General features: G+C 41.3%; 2 protein-coding genes across 2 annotated transcripts; one reads left to right on the top strand and one right to left on the bottom strand.

Moving 5' to 3' along the window:
• The first annotated feature begins 727 nt into the window (after positions 1 to 727).
• On the top strand, positions 728 to 8552 carry mep1ba (meprin A subunit beta a). Its single transcript, XM_070960912.1, has 15 exons — positions 728 to 766; positions 921 to 948; positions 2705 to 2755; positions 2839 to 2882; positions 3158 to 3236; positions 3339 to 3456; positions 3810 to 3988; positions 4136 to 4354; positions 5375 to 5524; positions 6197 to 6412; positions 6689 to 6945; positions 7497 to 7707; positions 7808 to 7984; positions 8085 to 8338; positions 8508 to 8552. Exons 1-15 carry the CDS (start codon positions 728 to 730, stop codon positions 8550 to 8552), a joined length of 2067 nt encoding a protein of 688 aa, XP_070817013.1.
• An 8592-nt stretch (positions 8553 to 17144) lies between these two features.
• uhmk1 (U2AF homology motif (UHM) kinase 1) lies at positions 17145 to 24546 on the bottom strand. The gene is made up of 9 exons (XM_070960753.1): positions 23722 to 24546; positions 22899 to 23028; positions 22010 to 22196; positions 21717 to 21914; positions 21396 to 21490; positions 19982 to 20058; positions 19778 to 19876; positions 19568 to 19656; positions 17145 to 17366 (listed from the first exon to the last, which is right to left on the bottom strand). Exons 1-9 carry the CDS (start codon positions 24023 to 24025, stop codon positions 17220 to 17222), a joined length of 1326 nt encoding a protein of 441 aa, XP_070816854.1. The 5' UTR covers positions 24026 to 24546; the 3' UTR covers positions 17145 to 17219.
• Between the last annotated feature and the right edge of the window lie 996 nt (positions 24547 to 25542).

Genomic DNA, 25542 nt, shown 5'->3' with positions numbered 1-25542 from the left:
TTACAATAGCACTGTGATTGAACGATTGAAAATGCAATGAGTATTTGAGGAGATGTAATGTGTATATTTTGTAAATGAATATCAAAACTGATGCGTTATTTATGGTGCATACAGGCACACCAGTTCTGTTCAAAGTCACTGTAAAGTCTGTCTTTGTCCTGGCTCGTGTGGGCCTTGAGGAGGGCCAATAGACTGGACCTTCAGGAATGCTGAGGCCATGAGTGACACTTCCCCTCGTTTGGATTTTTCTCAAAGCTTTCTCCACACTGCCAGGAATAAAACTGTTGTGCAGAAATACTGACTCCTCTATTTACTCAGTTACCCTGAAGTTTGACGGTTCAAATACTTTTAATTGATCAGTCTCACAAGGTGATCTTAAGTAACATAATAAAACAAAAATGAAAAAGGTGGCTCTGTGCAGTCGTGATCTGCTGCTTCCACTGATTCAAACTGTGTTACAGGTTAGGTAAGATCACATCTGTGTGTGTGTGTGTGTGTGCGTGTACTGTATGATTTAACTTTTTCAAACCACCACTGTACGTTTATTAGTGTGGCTGCAACACTTAAAAAAGATAATCATGACTATTAATAATTAATTGGACAGTCATGTTATCTCCTTCAGCCCAAGTCATAAAGATGATCAGATTATGTGAATGTGCAAAAACAATGCGAAAACACTTCTTCAGACACAGCAGGACCGGGGCCGTGTGTGTCTGCATCTGGAGCCATGGCAGCGTGGATCATTCTGTTCTTCAGCCTGGGACTGGTGAGTGTAAGCCTTTGCATTCATATTGTATCTCCAGTGCAAAACATTGCTTTAATGTGGAGTTGCTTCCCAGGTTGTCTATTCATTCTTTATTAAATCATGTCATTGCTTTTCTCCATTGATTGATTAATGTGCTCTCTAATCTATTTATTAGGCAGCAGCCAAGCTCACAGGTGATACAGGTGAGTCACATATTGTGTTTTTCCAGTTAATTACTGTCAAAAGCAAACAGAAACTTGAGGTAAAAATCCTAAAAAGCTTAAAATATCCCAGACCACCGTATATTACTTGATCTTTAGGCAGTACTTGCATGATGCAGGTCTTGTATTTTACAGGTTCTCTTAACAGTATCCCTCTACACCCTTCAGCTGTATATCCAGCTCAAAAGGGAAAGTTAAGAACATCCTGCTTCACACTCGATTGGCATTATGCATTTTTTCTGTTGACATCTGCATATACTATATCCAGCAAATATTATAGCCAATTATTCTTGGAGAGAGACTGAGAAGGCTGCCGGCAAAAAGCGTCCGATGACATGAGATTCAGTTCAATTCAGTTTTATTTATATAGCATCAAATCACAACAAAGGTTTTCTCAGGACATTTTCCACACAGATACATGCATCCATATAGAACAGGTCTAGACCTGTTCTATAGCTTTTACTTAAATGTATTTGCTCAATGATTTTAATCATTCTATATGCTAAATTATTGTCTTTTACTGGCTTCTGTTTTTAATTTTCCTTTAATTGTATTTTATTTTTATTTTTATATTCTCTTCTTTCTTTCTTTGAAATGCATGATTTGAATGTATTTTTATGCTTCTGTAAAGCACTTGCCTAGTGTATGAATTGTGCTATACAAATAAATTTGCCTTGCCTTGCCTAGACCGTACTCTTTCATGTACACGTACCCAACGGTAAAGATTTACAGATATGCAGCAATTCAAAATGAGGTGAGATATCATTCACCAGGGCCAATGGACAATATGACACTTTAATATCAAGTAGGTCAGATAAGCTTGTAGACACCATATTCCTAAAATGCACTTCCCCTGGGCAATTCCATTACATGTGAAGAAAAGCCTGCGTGTGCTCATTAGGGCAGAGTTCACAGTCTGGACAGGATACAAGCTTTATCAGAACTTCCTGGAAGTGAGATATATCCTATGCAGAAATTTGAAGTGTATCCATTTGCGGTTGGGATTTTCAGATTAAGAGGCATGAGTTGGGACTTGAACTATACATGTTATGTGAAGAAAGAGAGACATCTAAAATGTGAGGTGTATTTTTTAGGGTGTATCACATGAAGGAGTCTGCAAATGTTGTCTTCCACCAGACTAAATAAAACTTTCAGTCATATGTGACTCAATCCTGGAGGCCAAGTCTTTGGCATAACCCTTTAATTCTGTACGTAAAATCACCTATAGCTACTACACAGAGTGAGGTCTTTAATTGGTTTAAGTAAGACTGCAGGTAAAGCCATACTGACAGTGTCAAGAAAGGAATCCTTTTCAGCCGTTGCCGGAAACTCGGGGGAATAAAATCCTACCCTGCAGATTTTTCTCGTTTTACTTCTTCTTGAGTTCAGTATAAAAGGAATCCTAAAATGGTCTGCTTCCTCCTGTGATAAAGATAGGAGGTTTAGGTTTCCTTACTCTTTTCAATGTCCGCAGTTATTTCTGAGGAAAAGAGGAAGAAAAAAATTCCTAAATTCTGTGTCCCATTAATCCAATTGCGCCCTGCGATTGGCTGGCGACCGGTTCAGGTTGTACCCCGCCTCTCGCCCGTTGACAGCCGAGTTAGGCTCTGGCCCCCCTGCGACCCCGAAAGGGATAAGCAGCATAGAAAATGGATGGATGGATGGATGGATGGATGGATGGATGGATGGATGGAAGGATGGATAATCCAATTGTGTATTTCTGATTCCACATCTGCAGAAACTGACCTTGATGAAGGCCATGACTGGGACATCTTTAACATCAATGAAGGTTTGTGCACTCATTGTTTTTGTTTTGCTTTGTTGTACAATATACATCTGAGGGCTTTCAACCAGTATACTTTTCCTTTGCAGTGGCTGGGCTGGACCTGCTGGAGGGAGATATCCAACAGGATGAAGTAAGTTAGTGTGCACACACACCACAGACTCCACAGACAAAAAACTGCTGCTGCTCCTCAGTAATCTACACATTCGGGCCTATTTGACTGTTAGATTTGGGCCTAAATTCAGGCCATGTGATGGGGCACCAGAAATGACCTACTCCAATTATTTGATAATACAATTTGGTTATTATTGTGCGCTTATGTGGATAACTGAGAATAAAATTGATTTTTATTCTCTGCAAAAATCCAAATTATGTACGTGCAAAAATCTTTGTCTTCATTTCTATCAGAAACTCAGCAGAAACTCCATTATTGGAGATGAGTATCGCTGGCCAACCACCATTCCCTACTACCTAGAGGACAGTCTTGGTAAGACACTGTGTTATGGAGACTCACATTCATAGTACTCCGCTGTTGTTATGGATATGCACTGAATTCATGTTTCTTTGTCTGACATTGTGTAACATTCAGATATGAATGCTAAGGGAGTGATCCTGAAGGCTTTTGAGCAGTACAGGCTGAAGACCTGTATTGACTTCACACCGTGGACAGGAGAGGAGAACTACATCTCTGTGTTCAAAGGGAGCGGGTGAGCTGTTCATGTCACATGAAGTGTACTGCTGAGCAAGACTAAACTGTCAGCGTCTCACATAATGGCTGGTTGAATGTGTCTCGGCACAAGAATTCACAACATATGCCCATGCTAACACTATATATTTAAATGTGCATGTAATGTAAAGGCAGACAGACAGCAATAAGCTCATGAAAGTCTGGAGCTAATTCCAATATGATATGATGTCAGTTTCAGATAGTAAGGCAGATTTGAGCTAAAGCTGGCAGAGCTACAGGAGTATTCTTCATCCTCTGAATGCTGTCCTTCTTTCCGGAGCTAAAAGACCATTCAGTTAAAAGTGTAGGCTATCTTGGTCCCCCTCTCTGCAGATGCTCCTCCTCTGTAGGCAACAAGCGCGTGGGGAAGCAGCAGCTGTCCATTGGTAAAAACTGTGATCGTCTAGGAACCGTTGAGCATGAGTTCCTGCACGCTTTGGGCTTCTGGCACGAGCAGTCCAGAGCTGACCGTGATGACTACATCGACATCATATGGGATCGAATTGAAGCCGGTAACACTGACCTGTTACACTTTGAATCACAGCTGAACACTTAAATGAGTGTATAGGCACTTGTAATACTGACATTCTATAAATCCTTCTAAAACTCAAAAGCAAAGGGCAGAATTTTCCCTCATATTCTTAATATGCCTTTCTCAGGAAAAGAGCACAACTTCAGAACATACGATGACACAGTGTCCAGTGCTCTAGGTGTCCCCTATGACTACGGCTCTGTAATGCACTACAGTAAGACGTCCTTCAACATCGGCTCCGAGCCCACCATCGTCACCAAGATCCCTCAGTTTATGGATGTGATTGGTCAGCGGATGGGCTTCAGTGCAAGTGACCTAACCAAGCTCAACCTTCTCTACGGCTGCAGTGAGTCATCTCCACCATTTATGTTGGTGATATTGTGAGGTACAGAAGGAAACCTCAGGCAATTCCTTCCATATACAGTGTATTGGAACTATATCATAACACACGCTGTGTCCTTTTTTTTCTAAAGAAGTTTATTCAGTGAGATTAGAAAAGATCCCCTCTCAAGACTTTAGGTAGCGTTACCTTAATGTTATTTCTCAGATAATGTAAACTGCTGCCAAAGCACAACCATGCTAAACTAGCTAGCTAAAAATTATGGATCAAGAGGTGAAGGCATGAAGACAGGAAAGGTAAAAAAAAATCTATAACACAATTACCTATTTTGGAAAGCAGTAGCTGTGGTGTAAAGTATAGGTATGCGATCTGCACTAAATTCACTAAATAAACCTGTTCGAAGGGTCCTCTGAGTGTCTGACAAACACTAAACTAAATCAGAAGAAAATGTGAATGATTTTTGTCCCATAATAACCTAGCAGAGTGACAGGAAGGATCAGAGTTTTTCTGGCATGAGCTGATGCCGATATATATTGACAATCTTGAGCAATAATCTATAATTTATGAGCCCACAGAATTACACTTCAGACAGCCAAGAAGGCAGAGGAGATGCAACACATGCTTGGCCAATCATTTCTTTATCGAGTAGCCACAGCCTCATTTAGAGAGAATGTTTGCAGGTTTCGGACAGTGATGGGTAGAATTAAGCAAAAGTATCTGTATCTGTGATCTTGATATGGACATGTAGCCAACCAAACCACGGCTCGGATATGAAGGGAGCTGCATTTGCTTTCTCCATTTGCACAGTGCCCAATAAAATTTTCCTTTCCTTTCCTCAAGCATCTATGAACATTATCCTTACAGTGAAAAGGATTATTGTGGCAATAACACATTGCTGAATGAGGTAGGGTCAGCCTATAAATAGAGGGAGACAAAAATACAAATACTTAGTAGTATTCCAGGTCTGTGACAGTCATTTAAATCTAATGTACTCTTGATGAAACTGTGACTGTTTTCTCTCTGCAGCCAAGTCTTCCACCTTTGTGGAAAGTTGTGACTTTGAGGAGGAGAACATCTGTGGGATGATTCAGGGTCCGGGCAACAGAAAGTGGGAACGGCGTAGTTCTGTGAGGGGAGGGCCTAAGACTGACTTCTCCAACATGGGACAATGCAAAGGTGACTTTCACTCATCACAGATGCATGTTGTGCTGTTGAACTTTGGTCATTTGAACATTCCTCTCAAAATCTACTGGAGGGGTTATTTATTCCTCCCTCTTACAGTAGATACTTGGCCTTGGTGTTTAGTATCTGAAGATATTTCCAAAAGTTGCCAGAGGTGATTCATTGATAACACAATCTGTACAAAGTACAGGCTGGCAGTAAAAATATGTTGATTATTGTGTGAGGTTTCAGATGAATACCAATTTATTAGTGATTTACAATTTAGTGAGGGGTTCATTCGTTGGCTGTTATAAAAGCAATGAGATTATTCTTTGATTTACTGCTCACAGAAAGCCAAAAAGCTATCCACCTCTGTTCTGGCTGATAAATTTTGATCCCCCTCATTATCACCATTCAGTCAGAGTTGTGGCAACTATTTCTTAGCCTTCAATAAAACATCAGACAAAAGGGAGCTTTAAGCATATTGAACTGACAGTTGTGAAGTAGGCTCTTGAATATGGCACCATAGTGCCAACAGCAGCCCCTGAACTTTGTTTATTCCACAGATTACTTGCTGAGGTATTCACAGGTGATCATGCAGAACTAAAATACTTTTTACTTGTTTACTGTAATATGACAAACTTCTCATGCCCAACATTACCCACTGCTGTCTCCTCCTGCCCCCAGGAAAAGGCTATTTCATGCACTTCAGCACAGCCACTGCTGAACCTGGTGAGCGTGCAGTCCTGGAGAGTCAGTGGCTTTACCCTAAACCTGGAGCTCAGTGCCTGCAGTTCTTCCTCCATAACACCGCAGCAGCTGATGATGTGCTCAAAATCTGGGTGCAAGAATATGACAAGACCGACCCCAGCAGTAAACTGACGCTCTTCAAGAATATTTCAGGTAAAGAATAAAGCATTAAATATTGTATAAGTGTAGTTATAATTAAAGCCTCTATGCATATGATTTGGACTTTTCTGATTTTGCAACCCCAAGCACCAGTTTTCAGCAGGTTTCTCTCATGTTTCAACAAACAAAATACTTAAGATTTTGTAATCAGAATAATTTAAAAGAAGCTGAAAGCAAATCAGAAACTCAAAGGTTTCACATACAGCCTTAAAGCAAGTTATAAATCTGTGATTAATGGTGATGAATATCTCTTCTCTGATGTCTTTACAGGAGGTGTCATGGGCTCCTGGGAACTGCATAACATCAATCTGCTTGTGACACAGAAGGCCCGTGTGGTTTTTGAGGGTGTGAGGGGAAAGAGTCCATCCAAGGGAGGTTTCTCTCTGGATGATATTAACCTGTCATCCACAAAGTGCCCTCAGCACGTCTGGCACATCCGCAACATCATCAGCCTAATGGCCACCACACCAGCAGGAAGTAAACTGTACAGCCCTCGCTTTCTCTCACCAGCAGGTTACTCCTTCCAGGTAAATTTGCCTTTTAGTATTCAGCTCTCTAAATCTTGGCACATAAAAAGAATACAGATATTCTTTTTGCAAGGCCTGCAGCAGTAATTTAAGTCCAAAAAACAATAACAAAGCAAAGCCAAAATTTAAAATCAGTTTTGGACCAGGTTTTTTTCAACATAACCTGCAAGTCCACAAACAAAAGCAGTTAACTAATTACATGCTCCTTCAACGCATTAGTTAGCCAAATATACTAACAATTGCAGCTGAAGTTAGCACAGATAAACACAGTTTCATCCATTCCTTACCCTGTGTTTTTGGTTTTGGACAGTATTGCTCGTTAGATCCTCATGCACGGCGCTTTGTCATGTGGAGAAGTCCAGAGCTTCACACACCTGCTGTGCACAGCGTGCACCTGCTGAGCATTTAACCAGTGGACAATTAGTTTATATTACATCACATGCCTGCACAGATTTCTGCTGCAACAGTTTTTGAATAATCCAACCATTAAGTTAGTTGGTGGGATTTTAAAAGTACTATAAAGTTACTTGATGCTGCTCTGTGATCTGTAGATAGGTGTGTACCTTAATGGGATAAGAGACCGTCCAGGGTACATGGCCACCTACTTCTACCTGACCTCAGGCCCCAATGACGACAACCTCAAATGGCCGTGTCCGTGGCAGCAGGCAACTATGGCCCTGATGGATCAGCAGTCTGACATCAGACAGCAAATGAATATGCACCGAATGGTCACCTCTGACCCTGGCAAGCTGTCCTCTGATGGTAAGAGAAGGGTGGATAACTTGTCGTAGCAAGCTTGACTATCCACTCGTTCTATCCTTCATAGAGCGAATGGATTTCATTGACAGTTCACTTGTTCCAGGCACTGAGTACTACTGGGACAACCCCAGGAAGGTGGGCTCTAAAGTGACTGCGCCTGATGGCAGTTATTACTATCGAGGCCCAGGCACTGGAACAAGCAGCTTCATCACCCACAGCAGGCTGAAGAGCAGAAACTTCATCAAAGGAGACGATGCCTTCTTCTTCCTCAGTCTGGAAGGTGTGGAGTCATTCAGACAGTAGACGGGACCAGGATATCACCACTCTATATCTAAGACTCTGTCTCTGAAACATCATGGTTGTTGTCTACTTGTCCTCAGATATTTCTGATCTGCTGGTACCTCAGCCTCTTCCCCGCTCTGCGCGCTTTGTCCATGCTGAGGCTAGTTCGATGAAGGCTGCAGACCACGGCACCCCACAGAGTGCTGCTAATAACACTGTAGTGATCACGGCTGTGGCAGGGTCTGTGGCAGCAGTCATGCTGGTGGTATTGATGCTGGTCTGGAGGATGAGGAGGAGACAGCAGGAAAGCGATGAGGTGGTGATCATACAGGATATGCATGCATCCATGCAGGTGAGTGTGAGTTAAACATTAGTCAGACCCAGTTCACATCAGTGCAAATTAGGTTAGCAGTAATTTACTGTGCCTTATTTGAGCTGCAGCAATTTATCTAAAGCAAACTGTCATGTTGTCAGTTTGTGTTTGACAAATCACCACAAAATGTGCCTCTGTGTCGTTGCAGGAGTGCCCAACCAAAGATTTACCACCTGCTTTCATCGCTCCATGATGTCCTGATCAAAGAGAAAAAATCAGCACTTACCAGGAGAGACCACATTACTAAATAGTGTCTATTTAATCAGATTGTACTTGACTCCGTCTCATGTGTAATCTGAGTGTGAATAAAATCTCTCCATACCATGCAAGTTCGAATCGTTTGTTCCCTTCATCACAACTTCTTCACTGGCAGTCAAAAAAGTTATTTATTTCAAAAAGAAAATAATGGATTTCTTGACCAAAATCATATTCCTGGCAATGTGGTGAGGCCTCTGAAACAGCTTTTTGTTGGAAGATAACATTGACAGAACACGTAATTGATCAGCTGAATTAATAAATGTGAAAAGAAAAGAAAAGAAAAAAGAAAACTTAAAGACTTATTTTGGGGCCTTGACCAAAGAGCATGTTGCATGAGGGTTTGTCATTCATCTGAGGTCTGCTGAGTGTAGATCCAACAGCAGCCACAGGGGGGCACCACACTCAATATCATTAGTCAGAGTAAATTTCAAAAGGGAATAGACATCCTGCCTGATCCTTGTTTGAAACTTAAACTCCACAAGCCATAGATGAAGTAGACAAAATTTAGTGACAACTTTTATTCTGAACATCCACATAAACACATTTCAGAGCACCATGGATTATTATTTGATATGATTAGTGATCATTAAACTGCTCTTATCTACATTATGGATGTCTCCAAATATACCTTTAAATTCCTTGAAAAGGTCTCTATGGTGCTTTCTGTCCATCATTACACCCATCAATCAATCACTCCCTGAGCCCCAAAAACACCAGACAAACATTGGTTCAAGTCAAGCATCATTTTTATTATGAGATACTCAAACAACAGCATGAGTGCCATGATTCACGCTCATCTGGAAGGCTATAGAGCATGGACTAACTCACACAGGTTCATACATGTTGCATGTGTCTTGCATACAGTGTCCTTCTCACATTGTGCTTTGATTAAGAAGAAGGTTTCAAAGAAAATCGTACACTTTCAGTTCGGTTTGACCTGTGTGACATTTCCTGAAGCAGGACTACTCACCGAGGATGGATCATCTGGGAACACAAATTAACGTTAACTCTTTATGCTTTAATGTTTCACTGAAAAACAACTGATCTGGCCAAATCAATCATCCTACTTCTTCAAATATCACACATATCATCAAGTCCAAATCCAACTTTCACTCATTATTGAACAAACTGCTCAACTTCTTGACCACCCTGGCTCATAGAAAACCAAAAGGAAGACCAAAAAAGGCAACAATTGTCATAAGGATTGTCTTTTAACGTTTAAAAATATATTACACTGAGTACTTGACATTTTTGAGTTGTTCAGGCTCAAAACGATAATAACAATCGATGTGCAACTTCTCCCTCCTGACCAAATGTTTTTGGTTTTGGCTGTCTGATAGTTCGGTCATGATTTGGTGTTTCTAGGCCTTCGGAGCTTGTGTAGCTCAACATCCATTCCCAAACCTGATCACACATTCCTAGTAAGATCAGATTTGGGCTTAAATTAGTGTTCTTAGTTCTTTAGGCTGGGGCTCATCAAAATGGTGTCATGTATTCACACAGCTCTTTTGCAGCCCGGTAAACATTTCGCCAATATGTCTGAAGACTCTCAGTCATCCAGGTCGTGGTTATCCGAGGAGGGCTGAATCAAGGGCGATGGTGCTCCTGGCTGTGTAACAACCACACCAACGACCCAAGTGGTGGGACTCCCCACCACTCAGACCTGAAGAAGCCCCTCGACTGAGGGGCAAAAGCTTTCCAAGTTTCTACAACTATGTCCCTTTCCAGCCTGCCCTTGATTCAACCCTCCTTGGATTCTTTGTCAATATGTATCACATTAAGGACAGCTCAAATATATGATGTATATATGAAGGTAAAATCACTGTTGTAGTGTGACTGTTCTTCACTTTTAGTTAATTAATTCCATCAACATGAAGTCTTACTGACTTGAAATCCCTCTTAATTAGAGTTCTGTGTTGAGCAGAATGAAGCACTTGACTCATTTTTCTTACTGTTTGATCTGTTCTGGATATGACTTCATCTTTTATCTTCTGTGCTGTAAAGAATTTCGAGATTCTCCTTAAATAATGTGTGCTTTGTTCACAGGAATGGAAACCACAGACATCACAGTATAAATGGGTGACTGCACTCTTGCATATTCACACTGAAGTTCCAAACTGACTCTTTCTCACACCGACCTGATGATTTACAAGGATTGGAGATTGCCTTTTGCAAGCAAACAGGCGTACAGCGCTTCTGCTATAACACTACAGACACACACACACACACACACACACACACACACACACACACACACACACACACACACACACACACACACACACACACACAGGAAAATAGCCTGACACACTTCTATGTTTCACAGACATACCATGCACACAGGTAGACAGGTCTTACATCTTACAAACGATGCCTCCAAAAATGCTAACTCGTTACTGCTACCTCATCCTCTACACAAGCACACACGAACATACGTACACACAAACACCTGGTCCAAACAATCTAGACAAATGCACAAATGTGCTGAGACCCTATCAAAGTCAGGCCTAGATATCAGGTTTCAGCCATGTAATGAGAGCAGCCCCTGAATCCCTGTCAGTGCACAAAGGAGCCTCTCTGAGCAGCAACGGCAAGAAGAAAGAGAGAAAATGACATCTGAGATGACAGAAAATGGCAGATAAACTGACATAAAGCTGTGCTTTAGCTTAATGGCAGACCCAAATAGCGGTCAGAAATGTTTGAAATGTTAAGACTTAAACACCCTGAAATTGAGTGACATAACGTCAACAGAAAAAATTAAATCGCTGCATTTGCCGAAGCCTGTTTGGATTTTACTGTCATTTCCTGTAAGCACAGACTTCCCTTTAGTGTCCACACACATGAACAGAATTGAATTCACACAGATGGAAAGACGGGTAAAAATCACCTAAGAGCAAGCACTAAAGATGCTTGTGTGAGTCAGAGCCACAGAGAGGAAGATGAAGACAGGGATGGAGGAGTCCACTCAGTGCCCCAAGCTTCATGCAGAGCCACTAAATCCCGACAGGACACAGGCCTCAGACAGGATCGAGGCAAGACGGCTTCAACACACTCTCAACTCAGTATAACGTAATGACTGGGGAAAAAAAACACTTTTGGCTCAGGTTCACTCAACAAGTGAGACAGAGCCCTTAAAGGCCTCTGACTCAGCTCTTCACCCTGGTGCCTCTGACCAACACTGTGTGCTCATCATCAATATTGCGGTCTACCAAATGCAACGGCCAACGATTCATCTAACAAACAATGAACCGATGAGAAAAAGAACTGTTAGTTGCAGCCTTAGTTCGCATACTGTCACCAGCTGTTAGAAAATGATGCATAATGCCGGATCGTGGTGAGACTTTGGAATCTTTTGTCCGATGATGCTGGGACAAACTGGATCGTGTCTCTTAATGGTTAACTGTGGCAGTGGGCATTGACCACATGTACACAGCATCACCCTGACTGAGATAAAATTAACTAGTGCATCAATATCACATTAAGAGGGTGTTCTCGCTTTCACCTGCACACGGCTTCATACAGGCAGCGTTTTCCACCTGCAGAGCGCACGCTTCATGTGGAACAAAAACATTATAGTCTCTTCACTAAGAGTGAAAAACTAGCTAAAAAAAGATAAATTCCACAACCACAAAATAATAATATACTGAAAGTGATAATCATTGCGTAAACAAACAAAAACAGCTGCTTTTGCACGTCCTAGACCTCAGCCAGCAAGAAGATGCTTTCAGGATTCAACTGAACTGAGCTCATAGGATCAGCGTGCAGCAAACAGCTTGATATTATATAATTCAGGTCAACAGTAGCCTCAATACATATTTAAGTCTAATACTTAAACACTGTTAAATATTTAGGTTTCCACTGCAGCTGCTCACAGCTCTGCGGCAGCAGGTTATCTAGACTATTAATGCTCGTAGGGCAAAGCTGCATTGACCAAGTCCCAGCAGCACCAGACTCACACCTGCAAGCAACAAACATTGTCAAAAACTAAATCAACATGTCATCAATCTTATTCATCCATAAGGCAGGTCAGTCACATCATAGCTCTAAGCTGCCGCCATCAGTAAAAACCTTTTCTATGTAAACTACAAACAGTAGGAACCACAACTCCACACACAACCAATAACCTAATGCTAACATTAATTTACACTTGTACAAGTAACTGATCCAAGATCAGTACCACCCTCCAGCACATGATACAAGATGACAAACGAACCAATGAAGCAGTCATAAACTGATCACGTTGCAGTGCATTTCACAATGGCAGCGTGGCTTTAAATGGAGGATTCAGTGGTCATGTCACTAAAGTCTGCGGCGTGACCTTAAAATCTGATTTGGTTACATGTTCTGACCTCTCTGCACTTTGCCTCTGTGCTTCTCTGTTTGTGGCTTGGCGTTCAGGCCTCCAGGAGGGATTTATGATGACTATAAGCCATTATGAACGAGGAGTGAGACGTCCCCAGCCACTTGTAAACTTAAGAGACGAGGCAGGACTGAGCTTTAGAAGTGAAGTTTCAGTTTAGGTGTGAACACCACGCACTCAATATTAACGAGATGGACACAAATGATGGAAAATATCATTTGTGTAATTTCTATCAGCAACCCCCGATTCCAAAAAAGGTGGGACTCTGTATAAAAGGTCAATTAAACAGCTAGCAACAGTTACCAATGAACCTGTTTACCTGTGGAATGCTCCAAAAAGGTGTTTTTGGAGCATTCCACAACTTTCCCAGTCTTTAGTTGTTCCTGTCCCAAAAAAAAATCAGTGATGAGGTCAAACATTAAATATATTGTCTTTGTACTGGTTTCAACTGAGGAAAGGTCAATTTATTTAATTTTTTTATTTTGTGGAAATTGCCAGTTAGCAACTTTAATGAAGACGAGGATATCTCACTTGGAACTGAACCCAACATGAGCAACGAGGGGGTGTCCTGGTGACCACTTGGTTAAAACACATATAACTGCAACGTCCCCGGGTCCATTCCGGATGAAGACCTTTGTTGCATTTGATAATACACACACTCACTAACACAGAGCATCCAATTATTCAAGTCTACACTGGCACGATATCTCAACACAACTGACACTTCCACACTCATTTGTCATGCATCATAAAACACAAACACGTCTTCACAGTGTCTAAACTCTCCTTAAAGCGCTTTGTAAGCCACACAATAGAAGGTCCATACTCCTTATTTAGATATGGTACAGTCAACCTGTGGTGAGTTTACTCACTGACCTGGTCACTAATATCCAGAAGATGGTCTAAATATATCAAGGAAAATCAAAGACCAATGGTCTTGACATCATCAAAGACAACTTTTCCTCACCAGCTCCTTGAGAGACTATGGGAATTGTGGAAGAATTGTTCTTTAGTTCTTAACCTGGGATTGTTATTTGAGGATCACTGGTTACAAGTCACTGAGTGTGCTGACCATCATCTTAGGGTACCACAGACTGCTAATTCAAAAGTACTGCATAATCCAGTGGTTGGAGCCCAATTCAAGTTTCAAACCAAGGTTTTTAGGCCGTGATGCTCTCAAGGGAAAACTTGGCAATTCACATTTCAGGCACACACAAATAAAGTTTGTAGAAAAATATGTTTGTTTGTTTTTTTTGTTTTTTTTTTGTAGAACTTTACATACGACAAAACTTCAATTTCTCCTCCAACCCTAGGATTTTAGATTTTTCATTGCAGAATTGAAACACATTTTCCAATAGAGGAAGGAGGAAGACATTATTTAACAAAAAATAGGTCTCAAACAGAGGAGTTTCTTTCACATATTTAAATCACATTACCCATTTAGATGGAGCAGGGCTTTATATTTGTGCTCTGAAACACAAGTGAAGCAGTTGCAGCTCTTCACACGGCAGACTTGGAAGCAAGACTATGGACTTTTAGCCAAAAGTAACTCATTCTTCCTCTTATAAATACAAAGTTGAATCCAAAAAATGAACCCTTGCTCAAGTCAATACACTCTGGGTTTGCTGCTACATATTAACTTGGTCATGTATGTCCAGTATCTGATGGTGGCTAATGTTAGCTGATGCTAGCAAACTGAAAGTAGAAATGGCTCTAGAATGCACATTAACTGAGTCAGTTTGCTGATTTTATGACTCTTCTTCACTTGTGTGCCTGTTACAATTACTCTGCATTTTAGCTAAATGCTAAATAGTACTGCTAAATGCTAAACAGTTGTTTATGCTAGTTTAGTTTAGTTTTAGTTTAGCATTGCTAGTATTTAGCAGTTTAGCACTTTGCTAATTCCATCAGTTTAGCATTTACTGTAGCTAATACCAACATTAGCATAACACCATCATTTTCACTTGTGGCTACAATGGCCGCTGTTCAGTGAAAGTTACATAGTCTGGCTCTAAGAAGAATACAGTGAAAAATTAGCAAAGAGCAGCTCTTTGAAGGAACTGAAACAGATCACTGCTCCATTTTTGTGGTTTCTAACAATCTGATTCTGTTCCAGGGTGGGACTACATCTGCTGGAAGGGCATTATTCTCTAAGGCATCTGTAACGGCTTGGGCTACATAAGGAATGGTAGCACAACTTGTTGTTATAGCAGCATTTTGGTTAGTTAGCTAGCTTCAGTGTCATAGGGCACTTGTGTAGAAATCATCTAGAGGTTCAGTATGACAGAGTGAGCTTGTTGGGTACTACATAGCCACTGTTATCATGAAGTGGAAGCAAGAGAACAAAAGAATCTCTGGTTCTACAACATAAAGTACATTCCACTGCAAAAATGCCAAGCTTGCTTAGTCTCTGTCACTGCTATCCAACACTACCATGCTTCTTCCTGGACTCTATTAGTTAAACTGTCCTAATATAATCATTACAACACACCAAAACAACATGATATTATTGGTTCAAGAAATCACTGTTTCAAGACTGCACCACTGTGCATGTGTATGATATTTCTGTCACATTACTGATTCCTAAAACTCAAAATGTTGACATGTAAGGGTGAAACAGTTCTACATCAGCCGCCTTGCTGATGTGGGCCTTGCAGTCTACCCATCAATCCACTGGTTCATGCACACTACTGAAGCACCAGAGGATTGTATGACATTACACTGTATCTGTCTAGTGAGCACAGTAGCCACTCCACCTTGCATCAGTACTGCACAATCTTTAAAGCCACTGTGTGTCAGATCTGTAGATGTCCAACAAAACACAGACTGCACCAATTTCTACCAGGTTTGTCTCGGTTTTATACAAGCAACCTTATATGATATTTAAATTTGTATCTAAAGATCCCCCCCCCCCCCCCCCCCCCCCCCCCCCCCCCACACACACACACACACACACACACAAACACACACACACACACACACACAGTGGCTTTAGACTACTGCTTATGTGTACGCTGGCTACTGTGTATCTGCATTTTCTATTGAACAGCAATATACCGCTCAGCACTTTGGCTCTACACTCTAATTCATATTACACCATGATAACAAGGTCAAATCAAAACGCACTTAGACATTTATTACCACTAAACTGCTATTTTTGTTCATTAGCTCATTTTTGAGCTGGAAAAAGGTTTTGGATAATACTGATTGTATTCATATGTCAATTGCTCTAACTTTGCGTACTTGTATTTACTTATTTGTGTGCCCTTTAAGAGTTGCAGTCAAAATAGGAGAGGGCACAGAGAGAGAGAGAGAGAGAGAGAGAGAGAGAGAGAGAGAGAGAGAGAGACAGAGAGACAGAGAGAGAGAGAGAGAGAGAGAGAGAGAGAGAGAGAGAGGAGGGGGGCAGCGGGGATAACTAGCAGCTGGTAAAGCGGTCACTACTGCAAACCATTCTGTACCTGTGTATACCCTTGTACCTCACCATTTCCTTACATTAAATGTTCACCATAAGAAATATAAATAGGACAGAAAAATACAATTATTATTACTAATTTAACTACAGGACAGGACACTCATTTCACCACAGGAAAGTTGAGAGGGGTTTTGTTTGTCATCAGGATTTGAAATTTCATCAGAGATTTCCTGCTACATGTTTCTAATCACATCTCTGCCTCCACTGATGACATTGAGTATTTCACTGATAATTTGTAGCTAATTAGATCTGTAGAACTATTTAGTATCGCAGAGCAAAGATTCTCAAACTTTACAGCCTCATTTGATGAAGGCTTTTGCTTGAGCAACCCTCATCGGAGATTTTCTTGTCCTAATCACACGTTCTTAATGTAGTCATCTCTATTTATGAATGACGGTGAAATGGAAGCTAAAACAGGAACTGCTGTACCCAGACCATGGACCTTTAGTCCAGAGTCAATGTATGAGATGGAAGCAGGTCGCCTTGAAGCACTACATGGATGTGCACTGATAAGAATAGTGCACAGACTGGAGGCAGCAGACACAAGGTGTTACTGTACGCCCCACGCAGCCTAGTTCAATTCACACTCACATGGATAACATGCAGAACTTTTGACTACACTCACTAATAACTGAATCATTTGAACTCAACCTGCAGGGTAACCACTCGTGTCTGTGTTGGCTGTAGGTGTTTCTCCACTGTGGTGCCCTATGCAGTTCTTTTTTTTCATGCAAACAGTGCAGGGGTGTAAACTGAACTTAAGGACTTCACTGCACAGTCTGGTACAAGTAACCTCTTTTATAGGCGCTGAGAGGGTAGAAGGTGGCTACAACAAACTTCCCGTCAAAGGTGCGGCCCGTCAGCAGCCTCTGAGCCTCTTTGGAGTCACTGGAGTTGGCATACTCTACAAACACCTGGTGGGCACAAAAAGGATATGTGGATGAATTAGTGGGGGAGTGACTGAATGTGTGTATGAGCTCAAACGTTCACTGGATGTGGCTGTGGCACACTGGTCTTACCCTAGTTTTATTCTAAATCAAAGTCCACTGGACTCAGCTGTATATTGACTTTTCGAGTTTAACAAGCATTTACATGAGTTAGCAGATATTTTGTGGCTGTAATGTATGTGTCTTAGGGTGTATTCACACCTGTAGTTCATTTGGTCTGGACCATGTGAAAGCAATGATACATTGCTGCATTTCAGTTCAATAAAAAAATGTAATTCAGTCCAGTGTTGTTGAATTATATGCTTCTGTCAGCTTGACCTACATTTCATTTTCAATCAATGTGAACAATGAAAGTTTTCAGCTGGTGCTGGTCCACGTGTCCTGAAAGATTTCAATGCAGCAGACAAATGGAGAAATTTCAGTGAAATACTATCTGTGTTTATGGAGCATATTTTCCCACATTGGTGTGGCTACTGAAGACAACATTTTTTGGTTCAGGTTTTAATGAGAGTGGTTTTGTGATTGTCATCCTGCAACATCACGACCCATGTTGGAAAATCAAATTCTGGTGCCTGACAGAAGATTATACAGCACCTTAATGCTTCTGAGTTTGCTTAGAAGCAAACTGAGGCCCGCTTTTTCAAGCAGTCTCAGTCAGGTTGTTCAGTCTGCACCAATTTTCGATTCACAGCGTTCATACCAGGCAGGATGAGCCACACTAATCGGGAAAACGCTCCAGGTTCCCTTTTAACCAAACAAACTATGTGTGACAGCACCGACTCTGATGGCAGCGTTGCATATCATCTCACATCTGTGTGTCTTTCCTGAATGGTGTGTTTTAGCAGCAGGAAAGTTGTCTCTGTCTCATATCTCGCTTTCTCTCCTCTGTCTCTCACTCACCAAAAACTACAACTGTATATATGTTGAGACATCATCACCAACAAATGAAATGTGTCATTAAATGGAAATTTTAAGTCAATAATATTCATTAGAAAGTGAATAGCAGTGCATCATGTCCAGCATCAGTGACAAAGCTGGAGCACAATGCAGCTGCACCATGTGAGTTACTGCATGAGTCAAGCAGATAACACTGGATCAGTGCAGTGAGGGTACTTCTACTACTGAAGCCAATAACTCCACTGAATACAGCTGCTAAAATAATCTGTATCTTCATATTCCACTTCAACAGAAACTACACTGGCACCTTTTCCTCCTATTTTACACCAATTATTTCATAGGACTAGTGTTGTTTTTGGCAGCCTGTTTCACGTTCATACTCTTTTTAGTCTAGTCGAGTTTCAGTCAACTAAAAGTCTGGGCATTTTAGTCTTATTTTAGTCAGAATTATCCGTGACTATTTTCATCTAGTTTTAACGGATGACATAGTCTAGTTTTAGTCCATGAAAATTGTATTTTAGTCTCTTTTTAGCAATGCAATTCTATGTAACCCAGTCAATATAGTAGAAGTACCTAGTAGTAGGCTACAGACGAAACCAAAATTTTCTTTTAGCCAAACCCATTTCACAATTATAGACTTAAGAATACATCCATTCCAGACATGGAAGATGCTCTGCTTTGAACTTACAACATATTTACTTTACCAAGCAAAGCTGGCTGGCCGGCCATTGGTCCCGTTCTCTGTGTCAGCTGTCTGTCATTAACGCTAACCTACCGCAGCTGCATCTTCTAAATAACACTGCAAATGGGGATTGAGGAAGTGACGTCGCCTGCGACTGCGCAGTGCGACCTGATGCAGCCCCTGAAGTGAGACACAGGAAACAGAAATACTGCAAAATAATAATAACAACACGACTAAACGAGCCAAAAAACGTTAAAACATTTCATGTCGTCTCGTTTTAGTCAACGAAAATGAAGAGACTATTTCTATTTTATAAACCACATTTAGTCTTGTTTTTTATTCGTCAACAATATTGCATTATATATTTAACTATAGTTATCGTCACATGACCAGCATTTACGTAGCGTCTCATTTTTGTCACGTGATAAAGGTTCGTTGACGACAATATTTAGTCATAATTTTCGTTGATAAAGTTTGGTGTGCTACCACCCAATGAAGTCTGCCCATGTGAAACACAGTGGAGGTTTTCTATGACTAAAACATTTTTGAAGAGTCCTGGTTTACAGAGCTGGAGTTTATAGACTCTAACCTGTCCTTTCCCTGGGTTCTCCTTGGGGATGAGCAACGAAACCACTGAGCCATACTTCTGGCACTCCTCTTTCATGTCATCCAGGATGTCTGGGAGAAACAATGATATTTACTTTAACATCTGTACACTCATAAGAAACAGGAAACCAGTTCAAGCACTGCAGGCCATTCAACTGTTTAGCACTGGAAAGTGACAAACATGATGCTATACCTTCATACTCTTCATCATTGTGCAGATGGCTGTCATCAATCAGGTTGAGCAGACGGAGAACAGGAGAGGGCAGCAGAACCAGGTCCTCAATGTGAGGAGCTGATACACCCGCGCGCGCAGACACACACACACACACAAACAGGTAAATATGGTACACTGAGAGATGTGTTCATCTTGGTGGAGGCCTCAAATATTGACACATACCAAAGGGAATACTGAAGAAAGGGCTCAGCAGGGCAGTTTCAGCTGTGCATCTTTGCTTTGGGTTGTTGAGAAGCATGCTGCAGACACAAAGTAACAAAAGACCGATACAGCTCAGTGACAACAGACCAGGGTTTGTAAAAGTCAAGATCCATCTTATATTGTCAACTGATGGCCCACAGGTCACATCCACTCTGCCAAAGCTTCCCATCCAGCCCAATGAATATTAATGGATTCAGATAATGCGCACATCTAACATCTCACCAGGGCAAGAGGTCCAATCTACCCTGAGAGTGATTACTGATCAGCTTGCCAACCCCTGGCAATGAGTCAAAAAGTCCATAATTCATATTTCAAACACTCTTCGTAAATGGATACTCACAAAGAATCACAAAGCTTGTCTATTAGGTGCAACAGGCGTCACGTGGGTTTGTTTTCCTTGGAATTGAGTCTCAGACTGAGCTTTTTTGTTCATTTGTTTGTTTCCTGGGATCCTGAAGAGGAGTTTTTGGTTTAGATCAGGAGATCAGTTTTTGTACTGACTCCTCCTTGATGGACGTCTGAGAGCATTTTGTAGTTCAGTATCTAGTTATTATGGATTTTCCATGTCTGTTCACACTGATACAGGATAAAAATAACATTCATTTTGCAACAAAGTGAAAATATTAAACAATAATAGGCTAATTAGACCCAAATATACACATATTTTTCCATTTGAAAGTCCAGCCCCTGAGTGTGTGCTCAGAGAAATTCTAGCTGGCCCTTGGACAAATGTAGATGTAGATGAGGACCCCTGCCATACTTCATGTTAGGAATAGGCTACAATACATTATGAACATTTAAAATCAATTTTCTATTGATCAATAAATGGTTAATGACAATGAATATTCAGTGTAGCTGGAGATCATTCACAGAGACCTTGTCCCCAGATGAATGTGGTTTTAATGTGGCTTATTTCCCTGTTCTTGACGTCGTTGTCATGGTGACATTACATTGTCGTTGCTGCTGAGTTCAGACTTTAATGTTACAGCAGAGAGTTTTCTATGAGCTCCACACACAGAATGTGTTTCCTTTTCTCTAGAACACAATAACTAGTGTAACTGTAGCTGTCAGAATATGTCAGAAATAAATATGGACTAACTGTCTGAGCCTAGTCAGCCTTTGATGTTGGCCCAATCAGAACAGATGTGACGTTGATTAATTGATTAAATATTATTTTGTTAGTGCTAATCTTTCCGGACATCTGACCTTGATGTCCAGTACCAAGTTTGAGAACCCCTGCAATAGACAGTGAAACTGCAGGCAGCATTCCTCTGCTTAATAAATACTGCAATACCTAGTATAGTACATGACATAACTGTCATATCCGAGTAATGTGGATTAGACTGAATTCAAACTTATATGTATGAGAACTTACCTTTTGATAAGGTCTCTGAGGTGATAGACAGGGATGGCGGGACACAAAAGACTGTTGCTGGCGAAGAAATGGTCGACAATGGCAGCACTGTTATCCTAAAGGGGTTGAAAACAGATAAAGGCTCTGCTCTATTAGACTTTTCCTGACTGATAACAGCTGTTTCCAAACTTGTGAAACTCCTAAAAACTTCCTTTATACCATGAATAAGTCCTACAGTGTCAGTTTATTCTGGTTTCTTGTTTTATATATTGTTATTCCATATGTTGTGCTATTCCATTAAATTAATATCATCAATCGACCCTGTGAAGAGCTTTGTCATACCTTCCACTCCTGTGAGCGGACGGTGTCTTTGAGTTTGATTCCTGAGAACATCTCCAACAGGATGATGCCAAGGCTCCACAGGTCTACAGCGGATGTGCAGCCTGAGTCCCCGTCCACCTCCACCCCGGCCTGAGCGAGGCTGTTCTGAAGCTCAGCCTCTGGAGCGCGATACCCGTCTGTCTGGATGTACTTGACATCCTGGAGGAGGTAAGACAGCGAGAGACATAGAGACATAATACTCAGTTATCCCAGTGCCTCTTCCACTGAACGTCAAATTCTCCAGACTCACCCACCTGGTTTCCCTCTTTGAAGCTGAGGCCGAAGTCGATAAGCTTGAAGCACTCGTCATCAGCGCTCCAGAGAATGTTACGTGGCTTGAGGTCAGCGTGGACATAGCCCTCCTTGTGCAGGAAGGCGAGAGCCTCCAGGATGTCTCTGGCACAGTGCTGGACAAGCCACATGGAGTGACCCTGCTGGGGTCTGCCAAAAAATATCATACAAGCTATACAGAAGGCTCGAGCTTTCCTAAATACAGTGAGTGCAGACATCATCGCTCATTAGATCATGACAACATGAACCATATACAGTACTATTATACAAGGGTCTGACTGCTCCCTGACATTTTGCAGCAAATACCAAATACCTGAAATACTTGAATATTGAAAACCTGGTCCAATGTATGAAGAATACTGACATGGGTCCCCACTGTGTGATGATTTTACTTTTTTCTTTCAAATCTGAACACAGGAGTGAAAAATATCTGTCAATGCTACACATGAGCGTGCAGTTCACATAATGGGAATTGAAGCAGTCATTATCTGTGTGGGAGACAAACCTTCTAGCATTAAGCTACTTGTAGCACACAATGCATCGCATGGCTACATGCACGCAGTTGCCAGTTTATTCAGGCCACCTAGATGAACCTAATGCAGTCTAAGACAACACCATGCAATAAATCCTCCCTTCATGAAGGTTAGAACAATCAGATTTTGGAGCATTGATTCAACTTTTGGAGGCTGCACGTCGTGGTGCTGTTGAAACACACTGCATTTTATACTGACAGTTATTTATTATGTCCCATTTTATATCAATAAGGGTAGGCTAAATAATAGAAACAGCTGCCTGCAACCCGCCACAGTCTGAATTATACTGCATGAGAAGTAGCGATATCATTTGACTTACCTACCACCCTGGGTACCACTGCTGCCTCTCACCAGCAGCTCGGAGACACTGACATCCAACAGCTCCAGCAGAAGACAGCGGGTGGCAACGCCCATACAGCTGTGGTTGGTGAATACCCCGTACAGGGTCACTGGCAAGAGAACAAATCTGTGATTACAAACAGCTCGGCCTAAACTGCTGCATTTATATCACATTTTGGTAAACGTAAATGCGACCCTCTTCTAGACAATACCCTTCACTTCAGTATAATGACATTATATATGATATGACAGCATCAGAGTAATATGACCCTCATGATGTACAAAAGTATGTTTCACATGAAATGAATCAAGACCTCTGCTGAACTGTCTGCACACGTTATACTCCGTACTGTCTTTAAATAACGACATGATTGTTTTCGTGACACTGTTACACATTTTAAGGCCTGGTGTTTCACTGAGATTAGGTCTTTTTGTGGTTTATGCAGAATTAAAAAGCAGACCATAATTTTCTGTAAATGGTCTTGCAGAATATTCTACCACCACTGACGACAAAGAAGTTTCTGTAAAATTTACAGATTTTCAGTGGGATTTGGCTTTTGCTCTGTTTAAAAGAAACAACGCACAAGGGTTTGAAAAGAGCAGTCAGTGTCACTGACACTGCCAAGAAAGCTTTCTGTTACAGGGAAGCTTACATTAAGTAATTTCCATGTCTGCAGCATTCTGCTGATGTTGACTGACTTTCTGTTTGGCGGCAGGAAGCAGCCCGAGAAGATTCGTTGCTTGCTTCGTGCTCACAGGTCTAATGTTTCATGTGTTAATACTGAGTAGAATAATGCTTTTACCGATGTTTTTGTGTCCCTGGATGTCTTCCAGCACGGATCTCTCCTTGTGATACCCGTAATCTCCTCCCTGAGTGTCGGCCTGGAACTCCTTGACAGCGGCGGTGGTGGCTCTGCCTGAGCTGACCCGGTACACCGAGGCCGAGACTCCCTGGCCGAGCCGCGACTGGACGGTCCAGATCTCACCGAAGATCTCGAACAGTACCGGCTTCATACTCTGGTCTACGCTCCCCTGCGGCGGTATGATGCTGTCCGGACGTGGTGCCTGGACCTTTGCGCTAGGCTCGGAGGAGCCGCAGTGAGCCATTGGGCAAAGGCTGACGGGAGACAGGAGGAGAGGAGCCAGCTAGTTGACAGGTGGGAGCAGCTGCAGGAGCATTGCGAACCGAGCTCTACCAGCGCCACATTAAAAAAAAAAAAAGGGGGGGGGGGGACGTGTCAACGGCAGCTAGCAGACAATCCAGCTCCAGCCGAAATCTTGTTCAAACAAAGCACTACGCAATAACTAAGCATATTAGACTGCTGTTTGCTTCTGAGCGTGCCAAAATGAAGTCACTGTAGTCAGCTGACAAAAAGTTAGCTAACTTAGCTGCTCCAAGTGGCTAAATTAGCCACCGAGTTTGAGCTCAAACACGAACCACTTCCACGACGCGCAAGAAAATATTCCCTCCATAACACATCGGTTGTTATTACGGCATTTGTAACGGGTGTAATAACTTTATAAAGTGTATCAGATTTAACGACCGTAAAGTTTTGCCTGAGTTGTAACTCAGGTTGTTGATATTAATCTTACTTCCGTCTTGCTTTCCTCCTGCAGGTTTGCGTTGCATTGTTTGCTGCAGTCTGCCCCCTGCCGGTATGGAGTGTCCCTACATTTTCTCTTATTTGAGGCTGCAAGATGTGACATGTTGCGTTGTCTTCAGTTCAGATCCCGCTGTCTTTTTATTTTTTCTCTCCCCCGATGTTCGACGTTGAAGGGTGATCAACTAAAAACACTGGTTTTCTATCTACAGCTCGTTTATGTGGTTACACATTTACTAATATACATTTTACTGGTTAAATACTGGGTGTTCCTGTTACCATAGAAGACCTCTGTCCAAATATCTGCACACATAAAATCCACTTATCACTTTTGTTAGGTTGTTTTTGCATTTCTTTGGATGTTGCCAGTGTTTCACAAAAGGTGCCTTAAGAAACAATAAAAATAAATAAATACACAAATAAGACATCAAAGCTTCACTTTGAGTATTCTAAAAAATATGTATGTATTTTTGTGCTACTCCATGGAGATTTTTGTCTCTTCCTCCGAGGCTCTTTTCTGTCCCCTCCTCTTTATCTATAGGGAAATAGCAGATCACAGTGTTGACATTTACTATGTTGTCCCTTAAAATATCATCACTCATCTGACCAGTCACTCAGCTCCACTCATGATATGTGCTGTTTCAGGTTTCACATTTTGCTCCTGTGGTCTTAATAATAACATATTATTATTATTATTATTATTATTATTATTATTATTATTATTATTAGTAGTAGTAGTAGTAGTAGTAGTAGTAGTAGTAGTATAGTATGTTCACATTTTCCAACAGTTTCCTCCCACTACAAGCATTATCATTAGAATTTTTATTGTTATTTACTGTGCCAAAAATCAATTCTATATGATTTCATTATTCTATAATAAGCTCGGTATGTGAACATCTGGAATTATTTAACAAACCATTGTTTTATTTCTAAGCGTTGAAAGCTTTATTAGTATCAGTGGTAACTCCAGATACAGTTAAAATATTTTACAACTAAATGCACCTCTCTAAAGTGAATCAGTGA

Source organism: Chaetodon trifascialis, chromosome 4 (assembly GCF_039877785.1).
Source record: "Chaetodon trifascialis isolate fChaTrf1 chromosome 4, fChaTrf1.hap1, whole genome shotgun sequence".
NCBI lineage: Eukaryota > Metazoa > Chordata > Actinopteri > Chaetodontiformes > Chaetodontidae > Chaetodon > Chaetodon trifascialis.
This window is presented reverse-complemented; position numbering and strand designations above follow the sequence as displayed.

What these genes read in the sequence shown, in the direction of transcription:
- uhmk1 (XM_070960753.1), bottom strand. Translation starts at nt 24,025, where the DNA reads ATGGCTCACTGCGGCTCCTCCGAGCCTAGCGCAAAGGTCCAGGCACCA. An exon ending in AGTGGTACCCAGGGTGGTAG is followed by an intron (nt 22,197 to 22,898) that starts GTAAGTCAAATG and finishes ATTTTTTGGCAG; the next exon opens with ACCCCAGCAGGGTCACTCCA. An exon ending in CTCAGAGACCTTATCAAAAG is followed by an intron (nt 20,059 to 21,395) that starts GTAAGTTCTCAT and finishes TTGTGTCTGCAG; the next exon opens with CATGCTTCTCAACAACCCAA.
- mep1ba (XM_070960912.1), top strand. Translation starts at nt 728, where the DNA reads ATGGCAGCGTGGATCATTCTGTTCTTCAGCCTGGGACTG. An exon ending in GAGATATCCAACAGGATGAA is followed by an intron (nt 2,883 to 3,157) that starts GTAAGTTAGTGT and finishes CATTTCTATCAG; the next exon opens with AAACTCAGCAGAAACTCCAT. An exon ending in CAGCAGGTTACTCCTTCCAG is followed by an intron (nt 6,946 to 7,496) that starts GTAAATTTGCCT and finishes TGTGATCTGTAG; the next exon opens with ATAGGTGTGTACCTTAATGG.